Source organism: Cydia fagiglandana, chromosome 10 (assembly GCF_963556715.1).
Source record: "Cydia fagiglandana chromosome 10, ilCydFagi1.1, whole genome shotgun sequence".
Taxonomy (NCBI): Eukaryota; Metazoa; Arthropoda; class Insecta; order Lepidoptera; family Tortricidae; genus Cydia; species Cydia fagiglandana.
The window spans coordinates 14,289,151-14,312,696 of NC_085941.1; the positions used below are offsets into that span (position 1 = coordinate 14,289,151).

The 23,546-nt window shown below is 34.1% G+C and overlaps 1 protein-coding gene across 3 annotated transcripts in view; it reads left to right on the forward strand.

Annotated features, from left to right (window-relative positions):
• Positions 1-1,073: 1,073 nt before the first annotated feature.
• LOC134667962 (D-beta-hydroxybutyrate dehydrogenase, mitochondrial) overlaps positions 1,074-23,546 on the forward strand; it is a 75,517-nt gene continuing 53,044 nt past the window's right edge. The window contains exons 1-3 of one of the 3 annotated variants that reach the window (XM_063525396.1): positions 1,074-1,189; positions 13,017-13,150; positions 19,181-19,360. In XM_063525396.1, the coding sequence (XP_063381466.1) occupies positions 13,040-13,150; positions 19,181-19,360 (291 nt within the window). In that variant the 5' untranslated portion in view covers positions 1,074-1,189; positions 13,017-13,039. Of the gene's footprint in view, positions 1,190-8,802; positions 8,822-13,008; positions 13,151-19,180; positions 19,361-23,546 lie in introns of those variants that run through there. The other 2 variants (XM_063525398.1, XM_063525395.1) reach the window with 2 other exon arrangements.

Sequence of the window (23,546 nt, forward strand, 5' to 3'; positions counted from 1 at the left end):
GCAAATAAAATATACTTTTGCACGTTGATGCACGTTTTGCACGTTTATTACTATCAAGTAGATAGATACCTATACTTTAGAAGTTATGAGGGAACAGATAAACAAACATACCTACTCATATACATACCCTTCAAAATCATAACGCTCCATTTGATTTGCTGTAGTTGGGTATAAAGCGTATTCATTAAAAAAAATACAGGTCACGGAGAATACAGTAAGGGAATTGAAAGGTTTGCTTCGATAGCATAAAGTGCAAATTTGGAACCATTGAATTCCACTACTTCCACTCCAAGGAGAGATCGTACGTGTTCAGTTTCAGTCTTTAATCACAATATTTACCAACTATTCGAGTCAGTAAATGCAGCTGCTAGTCATTAAATCTCTAGGTGTGTGAGACAAACAACCATTAGGCACACAAGCAAAAGTAAAAGCGTTTGTGTGTGTTTTTTACAGTGTATTTAAAATAGTATTGCTTGGTTTACTAATGAAGACTTTTATATGAATTATCTTTTTACTTATTGTGTTTACTTACTGTCAAATTCGGTTGAAATAAAGGAAAGTATAAGGGCCGGGATCAGAAAACCCCTTCGTTTGATTAATCTTTTCATTGGGGTGACCGTACTGTTCATAACATGACTCATGCGCTTGTCAGGTATTGCAATCAAAAGCCGAATGTCTTGGCCACAGAGCTTAAAATAAATTGATTACTTTTGGCAAGCTCTTACCCAAAAAATCTCTATTGATTTGGTTATTCTTTCGTATTACTTGTTCATCTTTTTTGCAGATATCACATACATTACGTACTTGTATTTAACTGCATTACAAATAAATTTGAGATACGAATAACTTATTTTTATCGTAGGTACCTATTTCTAAATAAAAAAAAAACCTTACTAATTTTTAACTCACCTATTTCTAAATGTAAAGAATATTTTGAAACCGATGACATTGATTCAAAACCCCGATGTTTGCCAAAAAACATTCCAGTCTGGCACTCTTGACTATCTGATTTTACAATCTAAGCGAAAATGTGGTAATAAATAATATTGCGTTGGCGTTTATATTTGGAGCCGCGCGCGCGCCGCCTCTCGCGCCGGCAGTGAGCGCCTGCTTCGACGCGCGAGTACGTCGATCGACTCCCGCCCACCCTACGCCATCGCCGCGGTGACCAATTCTTCATTGTTAAAATGTACGTGTTCAACCCTAAAATGGTGTTTATTAGAAGTGGCCAAAAGTACACATACCCTCAACAGTGGATTGATTATTTAACAAAATTGTGATAGGAGCAGGGGTGACATTTTTGACAAGAACAAAATTAAATGCGTGATTTAGTATCATAATTAGAACAAATTTGAAATAACTGGTTTTTCTGGCATATTTGCAACTCTTCTAGGTTTTGTAAATATTTAGTATGATCAAGTGTACTCGTAAAACGAATACACATTAAAATTTGGCTACTGTCAAATTTTTTTTTTGTACATATACATTTTTACCATTAATGTATTTTTGATATTTAAAACTACGTAGTATTTTTTTAAATCGGATTTTTTTTATTGGTACCTCTACCTACCTACCTACCTACAGTAAAATTATTGTGTTTTATTACATAGGCAATATAAAATATAACATTTTAATTTGTATGCGTTTTTGCCACGTCTTATAAATGCCATTTTATATATTAATTTATTATTGTGATGTATATTATGTGAGCAGGTAAATATTTGAATAGTGCAGTGTGTTGGAATATTTGGAACGCATAGTTTACCCACTCTTCATACGTAAGTGCGGTTATAAATATTGTAGATGCCAAATAACGGATAGTGAATAATCGTATACCAAATATTTCTCACTGTATAATGTAAACCGTTGTATTGAACTACTTGAAGCCCAGTAGTCTATTAAATTTGCAATTAAGAAAATAATTTACTTTGAGTCCTGTGTCTGTAAATAGTTATTTGTTTTACAAGGGCGCATTTTTTTTGTTTAACCGCTTGTGCTAATATTGATACCCGAGCAAGCAAAAAATTCCAAAATTTAACCAGGAGCGTAACGAGTGGTTCGAAAAATGGAATCTTGATCGTTGCGAGGGTTTCAAAGCACGAGTGTTAAATAAAATTTTCCCCCGAGCGAAACACAAAATGTTTCACCACACCAACCCGAAGCAAATATTAAATGTAAAATATCAAACAAAATCAAACCAAATCAATTCCAAATGAATGTTATTGAGTATTTATTATCCAAAATCATCATCTAAAAGTTAATTCTACCAGCAAACATAAGAAAACAACTGAAAATTTGCATTTGATTACTTTGCCTCACATGTGAATAAAATGCTATAAGTGTAAAGTAAGCCTTTCCGAGCTGGTGTGGTGAAAATAATATTAAAGTATCGATTATAGTAATTAATTACCGAACGTAATTTCAAATACGAGTACTAAGCCCGAAGAGTTTCTAGTACGTAGGTACCTGGGTAACGTCACGTTACTGACCTGATATTTTCATATTTTTCCAAAGTATTTACACTTAAAATAATTATGTATAGGTTAACCTACCTATAATCTAGTAAAAAAAAGTATAGCGCACAGAACGGCTAGAAAAATTAGGTCAAACTATGTATAACGTCACCGAATATTAAGACATGCCTGTAATATCAATGCGTTAGAATGCATGTTCAGATATTTTTGATCACTTTGGACGCCCTGATATATCTGATAGCGTATGTACAAGTAGGTAAATGTACTAGGTTCCTTTTGTAACTTTTTCACCTCACCTCCTCTGTTCTCTTTTCAACCTGAAAACTGAAAAACTTATTTAGGTTCGCAATCATTCCTCCATGAAATTACACTCGAGTAACCGACAAGATATGTGAAGCACATAATGTAAATCGGAACGGAAACCCATCAAACACGTTTATTTACGTTCGTCGATAAAATTAGTATCGATTCATACGTTACGGTTGCTTCGTCCAGGAAAGCCTTATTGCTATAACTCTATCTACCTACGTCCATATCCGTAGAGATTTCGATCGCTTAATCCAATGTTGATTCATGGTTAAAAAAAACATTTATATTTACGTACTTAGGTACGAGTATGATTAGGTAAACGAGCATTACGCGTTTGTTTGTTTTGAAGAGCTCCAAGGATTTTGATACAAATATGTACAGGTTTCTTAGGTCTAAAAATGTATTGTTTGATATATTAATTGCGAAATGAGTTTTGTTTTATGCTCACAAACAAAACAAAAACTCTGATTATCCAACAAGGAACATTCTATATAGGTAGGTATTTAGCAGTGGCGGCGCGTCAAACATATCCATAGGCAAGCCGGGGTTAATTTGGCTTACATATTTCCTTAACAACTCTGCTCAAACGTCCAAAAACAGGCAAGCCGGTGGGAATCGGCTTTTATGGACGCGCCGCCACTGGTATTTAGGTACATACACAATGGAACATTTTACTAATTTTTGACGTACCTATATTACTCGTAAAGTTCAAATCAGGCCGTTAACCTCAGTAACGCGTGGAGGTATCGAGTTGAAATTAAAATAATATACTCAGGCCCCTTTTTAATCATATAGTCCCTTGAAGCTGTGAAAATAAAATATTCTAATATAAGTGGATGACCGTGAGCGACCGCTTTATCCATCACGAACAACCCTATTAGTCCCAATTATGGAAAATACATATTTATTATTTAATAAAATATATATTAATCATTATATTATCATGAGTTTTATAAAAGTGAAACGAAAAAGTAATCGCATACCGTAAAATGGGGTGAGTTGGGTGAAATTTGACTTTCAAACCTCGATAAAATTTTATTTTTACATGTGAAAACTGAATGGTGTAAGTATATAATAAGTGGTTCGGACGTTTGTATTTTAGTTTGTATTTTATTTTGGGTAGTTCCATTTCATAACTTTGACGATAAAGAGGAAAACCCACCTCACCCCGTAGTGCCTCGTATTTGGGGTGAGAGGGTTTTTCATACAAAGGTGATTTTGGAAGATTGTTGGATCGTTTTTTTATTATTATGCGTATTACTATAGCCCCATTTTAAATTGGAATACATTATTTTTGTAGCAGTAGCCTTAAAATCCCTTCTCACCCCATTCATAACCCAACTCTCCCCGCGAAACCTACTCACCCCGTTTTACGGTACATTTTAAAAGCTTCTAACTCGTATATTAATTAAAAAATAGAACGAAGGAGCACAGTTTACTACCAGTGAATAAACAGTGCTAGAGAATAAACAAAACGCACCACTTCTTATTTTTTTGGTCATTATAATTGGAGCCCTTCTTGTAAAACTAGAATTCTGTGTATTTCAAGTCCTGGTATTTTTTTTCCAGTGATTGACATTTCTGAGTATTTATATGGATGGCCAAACGGTAGTAGTATTCTCTTAACAAGCGATCTTTAAAAATAATTAAATAAAAAAAATAGATACATACTTATATAAATAGTATACTATAATGCAATGTAATAATTTTTCGGGCATTTTACCGAAAGCGAGTGTGGTCGTAATCGAGCGTATTATTAATTATTATATTATTATTTTATTGTTTTATATTCATTTGTTTATTGATAATTTTATACAGAGGATAAATATGCTAATATTGGATCAATGAAAGACGTTTGTTAAAATGTATTAACGTACTGAACAGTTTAAAGGTTTAACTTTGAATAAATAGACAGCAGAAAAGATTTTACAATATAATTACTGTACAAGTAGAGTGAAACATCATTGGAGCTCGTTGCAGCTGGCGTGGGAGCCTCTGAGAAGGCTACGAAACGCCCCGGGATAAATCACAATTATAGGGATCTTATTCCTGTCGCATACCAAAAATTCGCATCAAGTGAAGCAATTTAACCTCCTGACGACCAGCATCCTGATACATAGTACATAAATAAATAAATATTTAGATAAATATTACAGGACAATTTTACACAGATCTACCTAGTCCCATTGTAAGCTCAATAAGGCTTGTGTTGTGGGTACTAGATGGCGATATATATAATATACATATATATAATATAACACATATATACAAATATATAAATAAAAAACATTCATAATTCAGGAACAAATATTTGTGATGAAAACACAAATAAGTAAATGCCTTTTGACTCTTTGTCAACTTGATAGGCTTGAAAAAGCTAACAAGTTTTGGAACCCGGTCGTCAGGACGTTAAAAAGCCTTGAGGTCCGTCACAATTACCACAATGTAAATTTGAAATTTTAAACTTGTATTTGAATTTTACACTTATACTAGTAGGTATCGTCTGAAGCAAATGTTTGTTAAGTAAGTATTGATAATAGCAAGCCAGTTTATATTCAGTAGCTCACGCTAACGCTAAACCTATTACTTACCTTCTTAAAGCGTAAAAATACTTTTGAATTGTTATGGAGATAATAAATAATGTGCTCTTCTAATATTTAAAGACTGAAAATAATGAGTCTGATGTAAATGTTGATGTCTTAAGTAGGTAAATTCTGGCCCACAACGCAATATACTCGTAGGAGTCGTAGGTCTGTAACTAAACATTAAAAACTCATTCAACTGTATAAGCGTGGAATAATTCTGAAGTACAAACTCATTTTTCATTGTGTCAGGTAGAATTATTATAATTAACTTGAATTTCAGAAAAAAATACGTTTGAATACCTTTAAGAATCACTTTAATCAATTTTCTTCTATGAGTCAGCCCGATTCGAACTTAAAGATACCTACGTCAAATATTGCGACTAGATACGATATGGATTAGATAATGTCAGTGTCAAAAGTGACTTTTTTGTTTGAAAAAACATCTAACATCTAATCTATATCGTATCTAGTCGTTCTATTTGACGTATCTTAAAGTTCGAATCAGGCCGTCATCAGACTCATCAGTCATCAATTACCGATTATCTACTCGTATTTAAGATCGCAGGAAGCATTAGCATGACGACAGAACACGACAGAATGTTCTGGAGATCCTCGATGTGATTGACCAAAGGAAAGGCGTTCTTGGCTCAACGGGGCCCTGTTTACTACATAGTTTAACTATTTGTATACATGTATTTTTATATACATATACAACCCAGAGAGGAGCTAAAATCAAAATGTGAAAAAATAGTTCGAGTCAACCGGGTTCTGTTTCAGGCACCAAACCCTTTTGTATTTGTTGCGAGTAAACGAATATCCGAGTTTATTTAATTTGTATTGATCTCTCTGGGAACAAATAGTGTTATATCCCTGAATATCCAGTGGAGTGGGTACATGCGGGTGTGCCGAACTCCAAACGCGCGTTATGCGGTCATCCTAGAGAGGATGAGATTGGCGATCCAATGCATCGCTCTCTTTCATTTAACCTTGAACGAAAACCTGAGGGTCTTGTATTCTACTTGGCACTATTATTTTGCAATGTTCAATTCCTTTATTATTTCATTTAGAACTGGTAAGACTAATATACGTTCAAAGGCAATAAAAATACACCCTTTGTTGGATTTCAACATAAAGACGATATTAGAGATCTCATTGTTTTAGGGATCTCATTGGTTCCCTACTGAAAGTATATAAAAATTTTCAAAAAAATTTAATGACACTAACTATTTTCCAAAGTCTATTTATTCCAAAAGGAGATGACAGAAACATGTTAAACTATTGTTTTATTATAGTTTAAAATTGCTTGGGAAGCTTTTTAATTATTACCTATCTCTGTACCTATACAACATTTTACAAATGGCGGGCTTTGTCTAATTATGGGGATTTGTTGTTTTAAGAGGGCTATTATAATCTTATTGTAATCATCTCTTTTAATGAATCTTTATACATAGCACAATTTAAAATAAGGGGCCGGATTCGGATTTAGAAATATACATCTATTAGACATCACCAAGATACGATAACGATATGTTTAAGATCTAACCTGTCAAATTTGACATTTGCGCGATTCTAGAGATACTCTTGAACGATTTCCACAGGATATGACTTATCTAGAGATCTAATTCACATCTAATAGATATCTTACTCTATCTAACGTAAAAGTGACATTGGTTGCCCGAATTGCGCTGCAAAAGAGAACTAGTTGATATCTAAACTATAACGTATCTAGAATGGATCTAGTATGTGTCGTCTCTTGTAAATATCTTGAAGTTAATACGGCAGAAGGACAAATAGTGGACTTAATGACTTAGGTAATCTGTAATAGTCAACGATATTAAATGGTTAATAAACTTGTATTAAATTAAGACAAAAATACATTCTCAGATGTGAGTAGTATTTAGTTAGGATATAGTTAAATACAAGATGCTAAAAGTGAACACGAAATTGAAATAAGAATAGGGAAGAAAATAAAAATAAGTAATGGAATGAGTTAATATTCCCTGTTCAATCTAGTTGATTGAACGTTTAATCGAAAATCTCTTTGTTTCATTTGTGTGGCTTCGTGTCTGTACATTAGGTATATTCTTTAATATTTAAGTTAATGTCTTACTTGTAAAATGTTACTTTTAAGCTAGTGCTTTAAGGGTGCTGTAGGTTCAGCCAGTAGAGTTCTTAAAAAATCGTTAAGGTCATATTGTTTCAATCGTGTTTAGATCGTAATACGGTTCCCAAAAACATTAATAACAATATTGAGATCTTTGTCTAGTAACTTCTTGATAGAACTTAATCATGATCATAGGTCTTTAACGTACCCTTAAAAAAATTGCTTCCAAAAATGCGTACCTAATGTTATTTTTTGATCGAACTCATCGATTACTTTTTTACACGACTGCCCAAAAAAAAGGGTGTATTGTTTTCAGCGTTCATGTTTGTATGTATTTATACTATGCACTTGTCTTAAATATAATTATAACCAATAGTATATTGTATGTATATATTTAATTATTTATTTATGTGAGTTTCTTTATTCCACCTTAATTTTTAAATGTTATAATATGGCACGCACGGCCGTCCGCTCACTTCTCAGCGAACTGCGTTCGGAGAAGGACCTGAACTGACAAATCACTGCACCTTAAAAGTGAAGTTCGGATGGCAACTGCAGCTGCATTAAATACTGGTGCGTGGCGCGACGTTACCGCTGCGCCCTTGACACGGGCGCAGTATAAACGACGTCAAAGATGTGTTTACACTTTTGCACCTTACTCCATTATAATAAGGCGAAAAGTGTAAACATATCTTTGACATCGACTGTACCTTAAGTACCTATGAATAAAATTAAAGACGTTGGCCGCCACCGCGCCGCATTATTGCCGCGATTATGGCATTCAATCCGTCACTCATTCTTTAAAGGAAATTGACAGATAAGTATAGTGGCGGCATCAACGCCACAGCAGTGATTTAAAAATACATCACCATCAACATCCATTGACCTTATTGGATTTTATTCGGCCCAGGCAATAATAGAATTACATATGACACACTTTATTTATAGACATAACAACAACTGAATTAAAAATGTATCACCTACACCTTCTATTAATCTTCTTAGATTTGTTTCGGCTCAATATTACGTACAAATTATTTAAAGATATACCTATATAACAACAAATATATTAAAAATATACAGGCTGGGCAACTTGACCAACATGTTTTTATTTGCGAAATAGTGCAACTATAATTATATGTTTTAAAATATTATTAATTAATTCATAGACGGTTAATGATAGAATTTTTAGGTCGGTCGCACCGTGTCATCCAGAAATAACCGCGTCCGGGCGGTCACCGAGCGACATTTACATCGCGACTGTGCACTTTCTATTTGCGAACCGCACCGCCCGCGGGCGCCCAGGGATCCACTACAATAATAAATTACGTCATATCGTCAGGTGAAAGGTTATTTATATTTGTGTCATGTTTTATGTATAGTTTCACGTAAGTCTAGTGTAGGTACATTCATGTAAGGTAGCTTTGGACACTCTCTTCTTAAAACTAGCAAAATATATATAGTATTATCGACAATAGTCTAGTACCTAGGTATAAAGATGATTAGAATAGAAAACGTAGTTAAGGATTCCGGACCACTGAAGGCACTGAACTACCAAACTACTTGCTTGATTTATCTAAGTACATAAATAACTCTTTAAATATTTTACCTATCAATATGTGACTCTGGTAATTATTCATACACTCTGAATTTTTATACGGGATTTACATAGTTAAAATTGTGCTTCTGTATAAATATGCATATCACGATCCTGGAATATTTCCTTTGACAGAGATTTAGGGTGTTGTTATTTAATTTATGCGGGTGTATCATTTACCAAGCTTGCCTTTAAGGATAAATTTAGCTACGTCCGAAAAATTAATCAGGATTTGTATATAAATGTAGTCATACGTAAGGTACTTGATACTTGAGTCATTGTAAATAGAGGTGACAGCAAGGTGTCATCTATTGGGCATTAGCATGTCGAGCACTAGTACGTTTACCTTAATATTATGCATTTTGATGATGCATTGGTAGCCGAGCGGTGAAGCGAGCTGCTTTTATATCGGAGGTTATGGGTTTCAACTGTGGCTCTTCTCGGAACTAAAAGTCCGTTTAAGCTAACTGCACCAACTTTGACGTCACAAAGTGTGGAAATTCTATTTTTATGGAAGTTTTACGTTTATGGTATGGTATCACTTTACACTAATCAATTTTGTGTACAGTTAGATTGGTCCGAATCTATATACGAAATGTAATTTTATATTTATTAATACCTAATTGCTATTCTGTCAAGGAAAACGTCGGGAGGATGCCTGGACGCGCATAATATTATACATATCACTCAGCCCGTAAAATAAATTGTTGTCACATATTTCATCAAAATTTAATTATGTACATTGGTATCAAACAGTCGAGTGTCGACGTTACGATGCAACACACAAAAGGATACAAACATACCCAGCCACATATAAATAACTCCTACAATCGACATTTTCTTTGCCGTAGTCGGGTTAAAAAGTCATTCTACTTACTGTCTTAAATCTCACTCAGTGTAACGCGAGGTCGTGAGTTACTGAGCTTTATTATTAATTATTATTCTCTTTTTATTCGTCTTTCATAATATAATAACACATACAATACAATACACAATACATATAAACACCGTAACATTATAAAAACCGTAACCTACTAGGGTGCCGCCAGCAGCGGACTAGCGTTTACCTTAACCAACCATATCATAACCAATGTAAAAGTAGATTTGGCAATAATCTGTGTTTTAGTCTTGATGCCTTATTCTACTGATATATGATATACTTTTTGCTCCTTCCGCATTAATAAAGACTTCTTGGGACTCGTACGTACCTTACACACTTGCATCAAACTGTAAATTTTTTTATGGAACTATAGCTGCTGCGCGTTATTAAAAACATGCTGCATGAAAATGAACACAACATCAAAAACATACTAGCACGAACACACTTTATGGTTTAAGCTTTCTTTGGCCCGAGGTGATAGCTCTCCCTTGCTCAGTAACTGATTGCAAATAGCACGGTCTTGGATATTAAGGAGATTACACCGCGGCCTTCAAGGCAGCGCAGTGCAACCCACAGGAAGAGCGTGATAATACATTTTTTCTGCAACGATTCTGGAAATGTTCAATTTAGATATTGGTAAAATGAAAATAAACTCTTTATATTTCAATTTAGCCATATTACAATGCAAAACAAATGACGTGTTTGTGATAATTTCAAACGATATATATTATTAAAACTATTTAATAGCCCAGTACATAAGGCACTGGTCCCACCGCGAGCTAGTAAGCTATGAGCTATCGGCTATAAACACGAACAAAAGATAAGCACTCCCGTGTAAATAAAAGAGACACGGCGATATGTATAGTTACTCGCCCAGCGGTGAGCTATAAATATCGCCGTGTCTCTTTTATTTACACGGGAGTGCTTATCTTTTGTTCGTGTTTATAGCCGATAGCTCATAGCTTACTAGCTCGCGGTGGGACCAGTGCCTAAGATATGTCTAAAAAATAATTTCGTAGAATACTGGGCTCTGAAGCAGTAACTGAGGATGCGATGCTACACTGAGAGCGAGTTAGACTTTTTTAATAGTAAATATATAGGTATGTTTATGTTAAAAAGTTCAAAGTTTTTTATTGTATATAAGTATCAGGTTACATTTATTTCATTCTAAGAGTGGGCGCTCTTAACCTTATACCACCGTATTTTTATTAATATTACATGTTTTCTTTTCAAGATCCACTCACTCACTCGATAAAACAACTGAGGAAGTTAGAGCGTTATATGTATCTCATTCTTTGTTCTCTTACATTTACGACATTCTTGAAAACAAAAATATTTATTATATTTCAAAGAGCCTTTTGTAGACCATTTTATCTTCTTAAGAATTCATGTGAAAATAAATGTGTACAAAATAAAGAAAGCTCCTGTGCGAAATTAAATACTGTTCACGTTTCTTAGCGAGATCAAAAAACCGCTTACTTAGTATACCTGCAGAGCTTTATTTGAAAGTATAACAAAGCTACAAGCAACGTCGCATGGATTATATGTAGAAACATAATTATAACATAAACTGGTGAGACGTCTAACGTCTGCGATGGATTATATGTTTCTATATATTATAATCCATCGCAGACGTTAGACGTCTCACCAGTTTGTGGAATAATTACATTGTGCAATAAGGGAGGTATGGGAAAAATTTATAATTATAATCAATAGAAACACGATGTGAGGCCAACGCGTTTTATAAGTCGAGTTTACAATTTTAATCTCTTTCATGTCACACAATGTTTTACACTTATTACGCAAAAGGAAAGATATTGAACCTGCCAAGTACCTTCATTTATTATTAATATTTTACTAGTACGTAGAGCACATTAAACCATAATAACCACTACATGAGAATGAGAACCCATATTTAGGTGAAGGGCGGGTAAATGTCGGTCACAAATTACAACGCCCTAATACTTACCTGAGGATCTTGACACAAGTGTTAATCTTTTTAATAGGTACTATATATTTACTTATCTAAACCCAATGTCAGACATCGCGAAATTGATATTAGAACAAAAAAAAACAGTTTACAGTAGTTAATTTTTTTTACCTAATATCTCTCCTCTATATACCTATGTAATTCGCGGCTTTATAAAAATAGATAAAAACACTTACCTACATGTTTATTCCATAAGGGATCCCATGACGTCACTTCTTTTTTCCATTTAGTACCAAGGTATTAGAGCGCTCAGTAGGCATTTCTGACTTACCTACCTAAATATTATTTATTTATTTATGTCCCAAATAAGTGACACAACATTACAGTAAAAATTAAGGCACTGAAACTACAAATGAGAATACAAGAAAACAACTAAAAAAACACAAATAAAAACCAAATACAAATTAAACATAGGATTTAAATATTGGTTTAACGTAGTGTCATTTAAATTATGATCTCATAATAAAGGACTGTTGATACCACGAAGAAGTAATTAATATACGAATATACATATTTCTTCTTCTTGTAAATCTCATTGTAAATCTCGATGAGTGATGATCTTGCTTGCTATACATATATAAAACGATATTCAATAAAGCAGAACGGATAGCGAACTAAGCAAACCTTAGAAAAAATCTCTTTATTCATTTTAATAACCATGCAAAAATATTTTCAAATAAGTAAGAAATTAAAATTGTATAAAAGTCGCTGAAAAGTGTTTTGTTTATTTTATTTTATTTTGTTTATTTTATTTTACAATTAGCACTAACAGTTAAACCTTACGTACTAATCGATGTTATGTTACTTATGTCTAACATGCAGACAGGTACTTAACTAAGACGGATTAAATTACATGAGGGATAAAATTAATTACAATTGCAATAAAAATAAATTACCATAAATTAGTATAAATTAAATAAAAAACAGGTACACGAGCAAAATGTCATAAATTATAATTATGACTATAATGCTATGTCGATTTACAGTATGGAGCTTTTCGCCACTATTGACTCAAGGTAACGGTTGGATGCTGATATCGCTTGATATACATATTTACCTCTATTTAATTATTTGCAGAGTAACGTGGTAGAGCCAGCAGCATGGTGGCGGGTGACGTGACGAGGCGCGCGTCGCTCACGGCGCCGTCTATGCATCGTCGGCCCTCGGTGCGCCGCGGCTCGATCGTCAAAGGCTCTCAGTCTCAATCCCAGGTACGAATATCATATAATAAGTGGGAAGATGCTAGCAACCTCCAATAAGGTACAAAGAGTATGATCTGTGCCCAAAGCATAAATTCGTGCCTTTGCGTGCATGTCGAATAGCAACCAGAGTATGGTAATTATGACGTGAAAACGCTTCCCTCGTCTAGAGCGAAGTTTATTCGAGTTTATTCGGCAAGATTTTCCGCGCAATAACTTTATCGACACAATCGTCCTACCTCACGAACTTGTCCGAAGTCCCTAAAGAGTTTCGAAGTAATTAAAGCATTCGCAAAGTAGCAAGTATGAGTGGTCTTCAACGCAAAGCCATGTATGTACTTACTTAGTTGGTAATTTTGTTTGTACATTTAAGTAAATGTACAAACAAACTTCCCAAGTGGGAAGAGTGGAATAGGGGAAAGACGAAAGAAGCTACTCGTAGTTGAGCTGGAAAATTTCCCGGACCCAAACGCACTTAATCATCATCCTATTTAACCTCTAGCCGCCCAGAGACCTATAAAAAGGTCTCCTGTTCCATTTTAATTTAAACTTTGTGTTGACAAAATAAAGTTTCATTTTGCTCGGCAAGGTTTGATACAGTATGGGCGGCTAGAGGTTAAGCTACGTCTTCATGCTTATTTTAACGCCTAAAAGAGCTGGGTTTCGCTTAGCAACTCAATTGAACCAAATAGTGTAGGTATTGGTTTATGATGAAAGCAAATAGCATCTGGTCTAATACCCACTTAGGAAACTAGGCCTTACTGGGATTAGTCCGGTTTTCTCTCGATGTTCACCGACGAATAACTGATAAATAGCACATCGTATTGATAAAACAGTGATCCTAACCTGTTTGAAGCCATATCGTTCCGCTGTCACGGTTCAAAACCAAAACGAACAACGTTGCTTGATATGCCATTGCCTTTGCCCACCGGTTATTGCACATGAAAAGTAGAAAAAATAATTCTAGAATGAGATTTTAGTATTAAATACATTCTTACATTTACCTATATACAATTTTAATTCCTTACTTATTTGAAAATATTTTTGCATAGTTATTAAAATGATTAAAGAGATTTTTTCTAAGGTTTGCTTAGTTCGCAATCCGTTCTGCTTTATTGAATATCGTTTTATGTAAATCAGCTTTCATTGTGTTGTGTTTAAAGATTAGAAAAAACTCTTCGTTTCTATTTAAATATCTTTGCATTCGTTCTTCTCTATTGGGGATCAAAGAGGCTATAGCAAAGCTTCAAAGAACCTTTACGCAAATCAAAGTCCCATAATTTAGTTGAGTGGGAGCAGTACACAGCATTGTTTTAGAAGTGATAGGATTGCGATTCTATATCTCTATGACTTTGTTCCGATGTTTTGTATGATTAGGAGTAACTTCTTACACGCATTTACTTGGCTTCAATTAGTATATTTGTGTATTGTCTGAACCTATATTTGGGTCAAATACATTTTAGAAAATATTCTAGTGCTCACGCCAATTCCTGGGATTAGTTGCCAAGCGGAACCCAGGCTCCGAGGAAAACGCGAGGATATGATGACATTTTAGAAACGAGGTCACTTCTGTGGACAATACAATAAAAGTATGGATACATAATTAATTTATAGATATCCCGTTCCTATTTGAGTTTCAATAACTGAAAAAATATAACCCGCCCATAAAGGTGCCGCGAAAAAATTAGCTTAGATCTAAATTTGCGATGTCTACAGGAAAGTCGCGAACGAGTTTGTTGTAAAATGTAAGTATATGGCCCATTTATTTAATTTAAACCTTATGACTATGAGCCATTTTTAAGTGTCTAATTGAGCTAGCTAACTTCCTTAGGTAATTTACATGACAATGACAATACGAGTAATATGGTAGGTATAGTATGTATGTCGAACTGATCTGACGTTACTGTCGAACGGTGACCAAAGGAAAACACCTCATCAAAAACCGGCCAAGTGCGAGTCGAATCCGCGTTCCAAGGGTCCGTACATTACACAAGTTTTAACAATGTACTTTTTATAAATGTGAAATGTTCTTCGAGCAACACGGAAAGGAGGCGGCATTCGCACTATTTCCCCTCTGCCGAGGTACAAGATTAGCGCGTCAATTTAATCTAGCGCGGGTAATAAAACTAGTTGCACTTGGATTTTTCACTAGACCGAGTCCAGACGCGCGCGTGAACACTGCTGCCCAAAAATGCCTGTGTGCTCGGTTTTTTGTTATAACGTCGGGGACATCAAATTTACAAAAAGAAAGTGTTACATTTCACATGTAATATTTTTTTTTACATATCATACGTTAAATTACATTTAAATACAATCATTATATTTTAGTCTCAAGTAATTGTTGGATTTATCGATTTTGCTCGCTCAGTACAAATTGCGGATCGGTCGAGCGACAAATCCGACTTCTCATCTCTCAGAATACAATGACATACTTCAACGAAAATGTGTTAGTGTGCGTGTTGTGACACTAGTCACTCGTCCGTACACAAAAAGAGATCGAGGTTTGCAAGATTTGTCTCTGACGTGTGTCATTTTCTATGTATTTGTGTCGTCATTACAGATTGGATTTTGAATGTAAGTGTGTGAGAAATGCGACTGTGTGCACCTTTCCCCCCGCGAAAAATGGCAGAAAGATTTGTACGGCGAGATATCGGCCCCTCCCTTCCGACATGTCGAAAGCCGGTGTTGCTCGAAGGAAATGTTAGTGAAATGCCTTTAAAAAACCCGTAGGGCTCGGAACAAAAATTAAGTAATTAGTTCCGAATCACGCATGACTGCACATTTCTAATAGTTTTTCCTGTCATCTATAGGTAAAGAACTATTTTGTGTAAAATTTAGGTTTCAAATGAAGCAGATCGACTCTCCTAACTGCGACATCTGTGAATCAGTAGGTAGATGTATATCACTTACTTGTAGTGTGTTAGTAGACATCGCGCCCTTAGGGAGGTGCTCATAACTTCGGCCAATCTAATGCCTTGTGACATCGGTGCCTTCATACATGCTTTATACACATTCTTAATAACCCAACATCGGACACGGCATAAATGACTGAAGTTGCTTAGTAATTTTTTTTTAAATACTATCTTGATAGGGCCGATATGTATAAAGGTCCTGTAAAATAATAAATAAAATAATACATATCTATCTTATCTAATACCTTTAAACGAGCAATTCTTGTTTATTTATTTATTTATATGCAGGTATCTATATATATTTCGGGAATTTCGGAAACCGCTCCAACGATTTCGATGAAATTTGCTATATGGGGGTTTTCGGGGGCGATAACTCGATCTAACTAGGTCTTATCTCTGGAAAAACCTGCATTTTTGAGTTTTTATATGTTTTCCAAGCAAAGCTCGGTCTCCCAGATATTTATATATTATGGGACAAATCTTACACAGATCGACCTGATCCCACAGTAAGCTTAATACCTACTTAATTTCTCTGAGGAATACAGCTTAAGAGTCACACGGGCCTAGCCGCCGCCATACAATTGAAGTTACGCTTTCAATTTGCTTTATGGCGGCGGGTTCGTGTGACCCTTAAGAGAAGAAACTTTGGTTAGATTATTTTTACTGTGTAATAGGATTGCTAAAGGAAGCCTTTAGAAGTATTCAGAAGAGGAAACGTCAAAGTACATATTGTGACGTTTGAGTAAATGAAATTATCGCTTTTTGCTATAAATATACATATATAGATCCAATGCTTTTAAATCAACTTATAAGTAATTTTTATTTTCAAAGTTCTCCTACTGATAAACATTTTGACGAAGAAATAGATTAAATATAGTTGCAAAATATCTATTCTGTGTCCTGAAAACTCCAGAACGATATAATCGAGACAGAAAGTAGGTACCTAATACAACAAACTGTAGCATAAAAATATTGATCTCCACACAGTTATACAATTGTTAATACTAATAATAATTAAATAATTGTAATTGTGTGTTGTGTAATTGTTGTTACTATTTTTGCTTGTATGTAAATTCAATGCTGACGTGTAAAAGTGCCCTTGTGGACTATGTGCTGAATAAATGTTGAAGTTTTTTGAAGTATTTTCACACACTTTGTCCGCGAAAAGGTCATTAAATACTCGTACTTGCAATTCCACTATAATCCCCTTCGGGGTTGAATTTCATAATATTTCTCAGTGGAGTTTTAGGCTACCGTAACATCGGGGTACTTTGTCCCAAAATCAAGATACTTTTTACTTTTCGTTTGAGCACTTCAATTTTAATCGCATTATGACACTTTTATAGTCATAGGTATTTAATTGTGGGTATAATCAACTCATGCACATACGTAAAACTTAATAAATCAACCTCTAAATATTTATTAATTTTTCGCAAAGTTTGAGCCAAAGTTGCGCTTTCAAGCGGGTTTCTTTGGCCATCGATTTTTCATTGAGTACAACGTAACGGTTTGCAATAAAGGCGCAAAGAAAGCTGTTTAAATTTATTACACAATATACATGTATATCAAATAAGGACATAGTAGTAAGATTTGTTTTTATTACACTAAAAAAGCAAACTAATCAACACAAAGTAATAAATCTATTAAACATGGTTTTTTTAATAAAAACTTTGCCAAAACAATCAGAAAAACCTTCTAAACTTATCGATCATAATCATTAGAAATAGTTAACGTGTAAAAAATTAAAAATTAAATATGAAAAATTAGTTTTTCTATAGAATTATTTTACTAGGTAGGCACCTAGTTAACAGTCGACTGTAACTAATCAGTCTTAAAAATTGATAATCATTTTATAAGATATTAAACTTATGCGGCAGATGTTCTTATATCTTTGTTTTCATGAATTCCATTACAATCTAGAGAATCTGTCTTTGAAACCTGAGCCTGTGGTTCATCCAGTGCTCCAGCACAGAACGAACCACTGGCTGCTGTTCCTGGGATCGCGATTTATAACCTGCGTCAATAGTAAATTGTCTTCTTAGTTAGCAGATTGATCTCGTGCCGTTATGAGAGCTTCAGTAGATGAAGCGAGACTATATCTGGGAAGTTCAATCTTTTTTTCGTTTTGGGACAAAGTAACCCCCATGGGCTAAAGTACCCCGATGTTACGGTATGTCTCTACCAGACTGTGTTTGTTAAGAACCAATAGAATCACTTCATTTGTTTTCCTCGCTACGGGTGCAGTGATTCTATTGGTTCTTGAAAACACATCCTTCTCAACCTTAAAAGCATTTAGACTAGAGATGTCATCGCTGTCATTTTCTTAACGACACAGTCTGCCGAATTTTTCTACATGATTTGTACCGTGTACTTAACGTACAAATAGCCATGTCATTCCATACAAAAGTTTGCAAAATTGTGCAAGTTTTTCGGCAGAGGGGTAAGCTCTCAATGGCCACTCCAGTTATTAAATGCTCTAAGCTCTCAACGCATCCACCTCTGGTCGAAACGCAGCCTTATAGGTATATTATTTGAATGTGTATCGTAAAACAATTCGGAATGTGAATGTGTATATAAATTCCTAAAAATATACCATGTGTAATTTTAAGTGACATCGTATTGTAACATTGTAAACTTCAAGGTCCTACTTTAATTGTTTAGGCTCTGCGTTTTCTGTCCCCACATATTTTAGTAACGGACCTGTTTTTATTTACATACAATACTCATAAAATATAGTAAATCTAAAGGCTGACAAGATAAAGCAACCCCAGGTTAAAATAATTTTCTAAGGACAATAAGATGATCAGGCACATAAAACATAAGTTTTGAGCTAATTTGTCTCTAAGCAGAGAAACCCTAAAAACAAGCCTCAGTTGGCCTCAGCTTTATCAACCTTGCTTATGCAGTATTGGACATTCCTGTCCTTAATATAAATAAAAAAATAAAAAAAACAACAAAAATCAAAACATTATTATTTCATAGCTTGGATGTTACATAGGTGAAGTACATTCCCACACTAGGCTTAGCCTGTGACGTGGGGATCTAAGCCAAATACAAATTTAAAACTAATAATGTTTTAATAGTTGGAGTGTTATTATTTTCGTTGTGTTAAATGTGTTTGTTATTGCAGGAGGTGCCGTGGGACATAATCGACCGGTGCGCGCTGCCGGTCGTGCTGTGCCACGCGTTAGCCGTCGTGCTCTCGACCTTGCTCAATGCTCTTCATCTGAGCAGCATCTCCGTGTTCACATTATTCCTCTGGTTCGCCATCTCCGTCACCGGCTCACTCTGGTTCTACCATAACCTACAGGTAAATAAATTAGATATTTTTATCGCTAGTGATTAGACTTGGAATTTTTCAAAAATCTCTCCCACTCCATCCAACTTAGAAATGCTCTGTTTGGCCCTTTGATTGTCTGGTAGAGGGCACTTTGAAGCATTGAGTCGAATATACCACATTCCAAAATACCACACCTCTTGAAAAAAGTAGGAATACTATATTACTCATATTCGCTCATCAATCTCATCATAAAAAAATCATTCTGTATATGTATATGTATAATACATGTTTATCTATACATGTAGGTCCTGATATTTAACAAAAACAACATTCATAATTTTGCATTTAACTATAAGTAAGTTTAGATATTGCAATCTCAGAAACGTTAACCGGCAATTTGGTACATACTTACCGTTTTATTGAAACATGACACAAATGTCCAGCGAACTTGAAAGCGTTTTTTTTTTCTAAAAGCCGTTATGGTCTCAAAACCGAACCTGAACTTAATAAAATATTTATGTTCATTTAAGTATTCATTTGTCAGTACTCGCTGTGCAGCTCACTATAGCTACCTTATTCCCAAGTACCCAAGCTATGTAAAAAATATTAAGCCGGATACCTACTGTAAATTGTCAAATTAAGATCAAATTATTAAGACGAAAGTGGAGGATCCATGTGAAATCGCTTTTTCATAGAAACGTATTTTCCTCTCTGGAAATTAACATTATTGAAAAGGTTTTGACACAATTAGGATTGTTCATTTTTTTTCAAATGTTCTATTTCGAAAACCATTTCGAGATATAAGGTTTTTAAACAGTTTCCGACATTTGCTGCGATATAATAATTGAGGATTGAAGATATTTCAACAAATATCCTTATGACCTTAGTTTGACCTTCTCCTGGGCTGAATGTAAAGTCATTGCATAATAAAAGTTATCGAACCATAGTAAATAAATCCGTCACTCACGTATTGTCAAAGTTATCATTGTCATCGATTGTCATAACAAAATTTTTCAGTTAAACTGCTGCGCTTGTTTGTTACAATTTGATTTATAATTAATACCTAAACAGTAGATTTCATTGCTTAATAATATATCAAAAACCTTGTTCCTATGTGTGGGAATGATTCACAAAAATAATAGTTCGAATCCACGAAGACCTACGACGTGAAAGATGGTGCCGTGAATTAAACTTGAAATACCTACCTACTTCACGTGTTACACACAGTATTGCTGTGAGAATCACGTCGATGTAAGTATAAAATTAATATTAATTTACTACAATTAAGTATTTAAAAGCTCACTTTATTGGTAGGGTCGTGGTATCTATTTATTTTCTGTGGTAATGTAGCCAGAGTATCTAAAGGCAAACCGTTAAACAGAGATGGTGCCTACTAGAAAGAAGGAATATACAAGAATACATAGCCATACTCAAAATTCAGCCTGAAACTGCTTTAAAAAGATATAATTTCTAATTTCCAGGTACATGTTGCAGTTCAAGCTGCTGATATCATGGTGGACAAGACTTAATAAAGAGTTGTGAATAATAAAACATGTTTTTGTTTACCTACTTTTTTATTAATTTGGGGAATATGTTATATATGTTTCCAAAAAAAATAGTAACTACATTAAATGTATGTTAATCATGTTCTGCACGAGCATCTGACAATGAGGGCTTCTTGTTGACCACCCAGAAGAGAAGTGTATGGTTTGTTATTTACTCTGTTCCCAGGCATTATTTACGGTCGTAAAGTATTACGACGATTAATAATTAATATGACGGTTTCAATACAAAATGCTCAACTTTGTTCTGGGCCCAAGTGCAGTTACATATCTCACAGCTGTATCTAAATAGGAATCACGATGACCTGAAATAATAGGATATAATTAGCAAAATTGGCATGTTCCTAATATAGTAGTATAAGTATGTAGTACAATATCCAAACAATGGTGACAAGCCGGTAGAAAGCACCCACTGGGTGCTAAGCTACCTTTAGCAATGGACGCTTGTAACGATTTTATGAATCCAATCTTCTTACAAATCGAATCAGTTAAAATATATATGATGTAGGTAACTTACATTTGTATTTTTGCTCCCTTGATTTCAGCCAAGTTATGGTTGGAGTTGGATGCTATATGGATACATACTCCAATAAAACTAAGTTATATTATATAACATAGGCAGATTTCTGGAATCAGCTTTCTCAAATTTATAGCGTAGGTATTTTGAAATTAATGATTCAAAATAAACGAGTTTTCCATTCCAGACGATTGTTATTTATAGAAATACGTGACACTGACATTGTCGACAGGTGACATTACAATCAATTGACAATGACAACTATTTTTTTAATGCTTGTTGTTGCTTGTGCATTATCCTAATCAGCCAACGACATGTAATTTACGAGAAGTCGTATCTCATATTTTCAATAAATTATAAATATTCAACCGAGCCACGAATTACTAAATCATTCAAATTGGTATCTTAAATTAACCTATATTTTCAGAAAATAAAATAAAAAGGGGGGTCTAAAAAAAGTGAACAATCCTAATTCGCTGTAACTATGATTTATAATTATTATAATAAGAGTTAGGAGAAGATTTAAAAATTTGTATGAAATCTGTTTTTCGCTAAAATTTAATTTTTATAATAAACAGGTAAGTAATCAAAAATCGAAAAAAGACAAACGTAGGAGCATAGCTATGGTTAATATACATACATCAAATGTTATTTTGGAGGAAAATGGGGACTACGTTTGTATCGAAAAGCTTTTCCTCTTAAAGTTAATTAGCCGCTTCTGAGGTTGATTAGTGACAAGCACGCCGCAGGGGACTCAATTTAAACAGGAGATTACAGAATTACATTCCCCATTCCAAGCACATTTCCACCAACTACGTCGCGTATGAGTATGACCTCTCTTATATGAGAATTAAAATGGTAGGTAGGTACGTTAGGTTTTTAAATTAAGTCTGCTTTTAGGATAAAAGAGCGCTGCTTATTCTTTTTAAAATATAATGTTGCTCGATGTAATTGAGCTTATGTTTAAATTTACATTTAATGAATTGTTATAACCTAATATGATAATATTCTCAGGCCAAAATTACGCGACTTTAAATTTAAAATTAACAGAATTTAAATAATGATTTTTTATGAGACTTGCAAGTATTAATAAGCATATATACCGGTGGTACCGAATATTATTTAAAACTGAGTAGGTACGTACATACAGTGAGTCGCATGGTTGACTCAAAAAGGTTGTCGATTGGTTCGTAATTAAAGTCTTTAGTAAATAAATATCATACACTAAAAGCTTATTAGTAGTGTGACTACTTAGAAAAACAAGTCAAAAAGTAGTTCTTAAAATAATTTGAGAAGTAAAGTCTTTATTTTATCAATACGTATTTATTTTATTCAACTCATTTATTTGTGGTTAAGTAATTAATTTTTGAGTAGCTTTAGAGTTTCAGTTACGAGGTGATGATATATTTATTTTTGCTCTCCATGTCAAGAAATCAGAAAATAGCTAAACACCAAATCTTTAGATTTTATTGTGATTGGCATGCATTTTTATTATGTATTTTGTAGCTGTGAAACTAACATATTGTGTGTAGGCATAGAAAAATTAGTAAGTTTGAATGCTCACTCCATACAGGAGATTCCTTACTTAAATAATAAGTTGTATGGGAGGTATGGTAAAAAGTATTATTAATAAGTTGTGAACTCGCTTAAAACTTAATACATCTACCTACTTAACTGAATTTTTACTCATTATTCATAATACATAGTTATATATAATGAATACATACTTATTAAGCTTGTGATTTACTTCAAATATTTTTTTACAAAGCACTCTTAAATTTTTATTATACCTAAATGAGTTATTATCAATATAAATGGCGTAAACACAGCTAGCCAATAGGACCAATTTCGGGCATAACTTTTCGACTTCAGAATGTACTAATATAATTTATGATTTATGATTGTTACAAAAATAATTCCACGAGATTCAAACCTCTTTAAATAGTTTTGTGTAACAATAAAAGTGTATTAGCAATTTGCTCAAATACTAGGGGTTTATATTCATAAGTATTTGTTTCACATTCGTGATCTTCCTCAGGAAGATCCTGAAGAAGACCACGGTGAGTGGGTGGCGCTCTAGCCAGGCAGGCCGCTTTGCATTCGCTCGCGCGCGTATACCTTACTGTATCCTCCGATA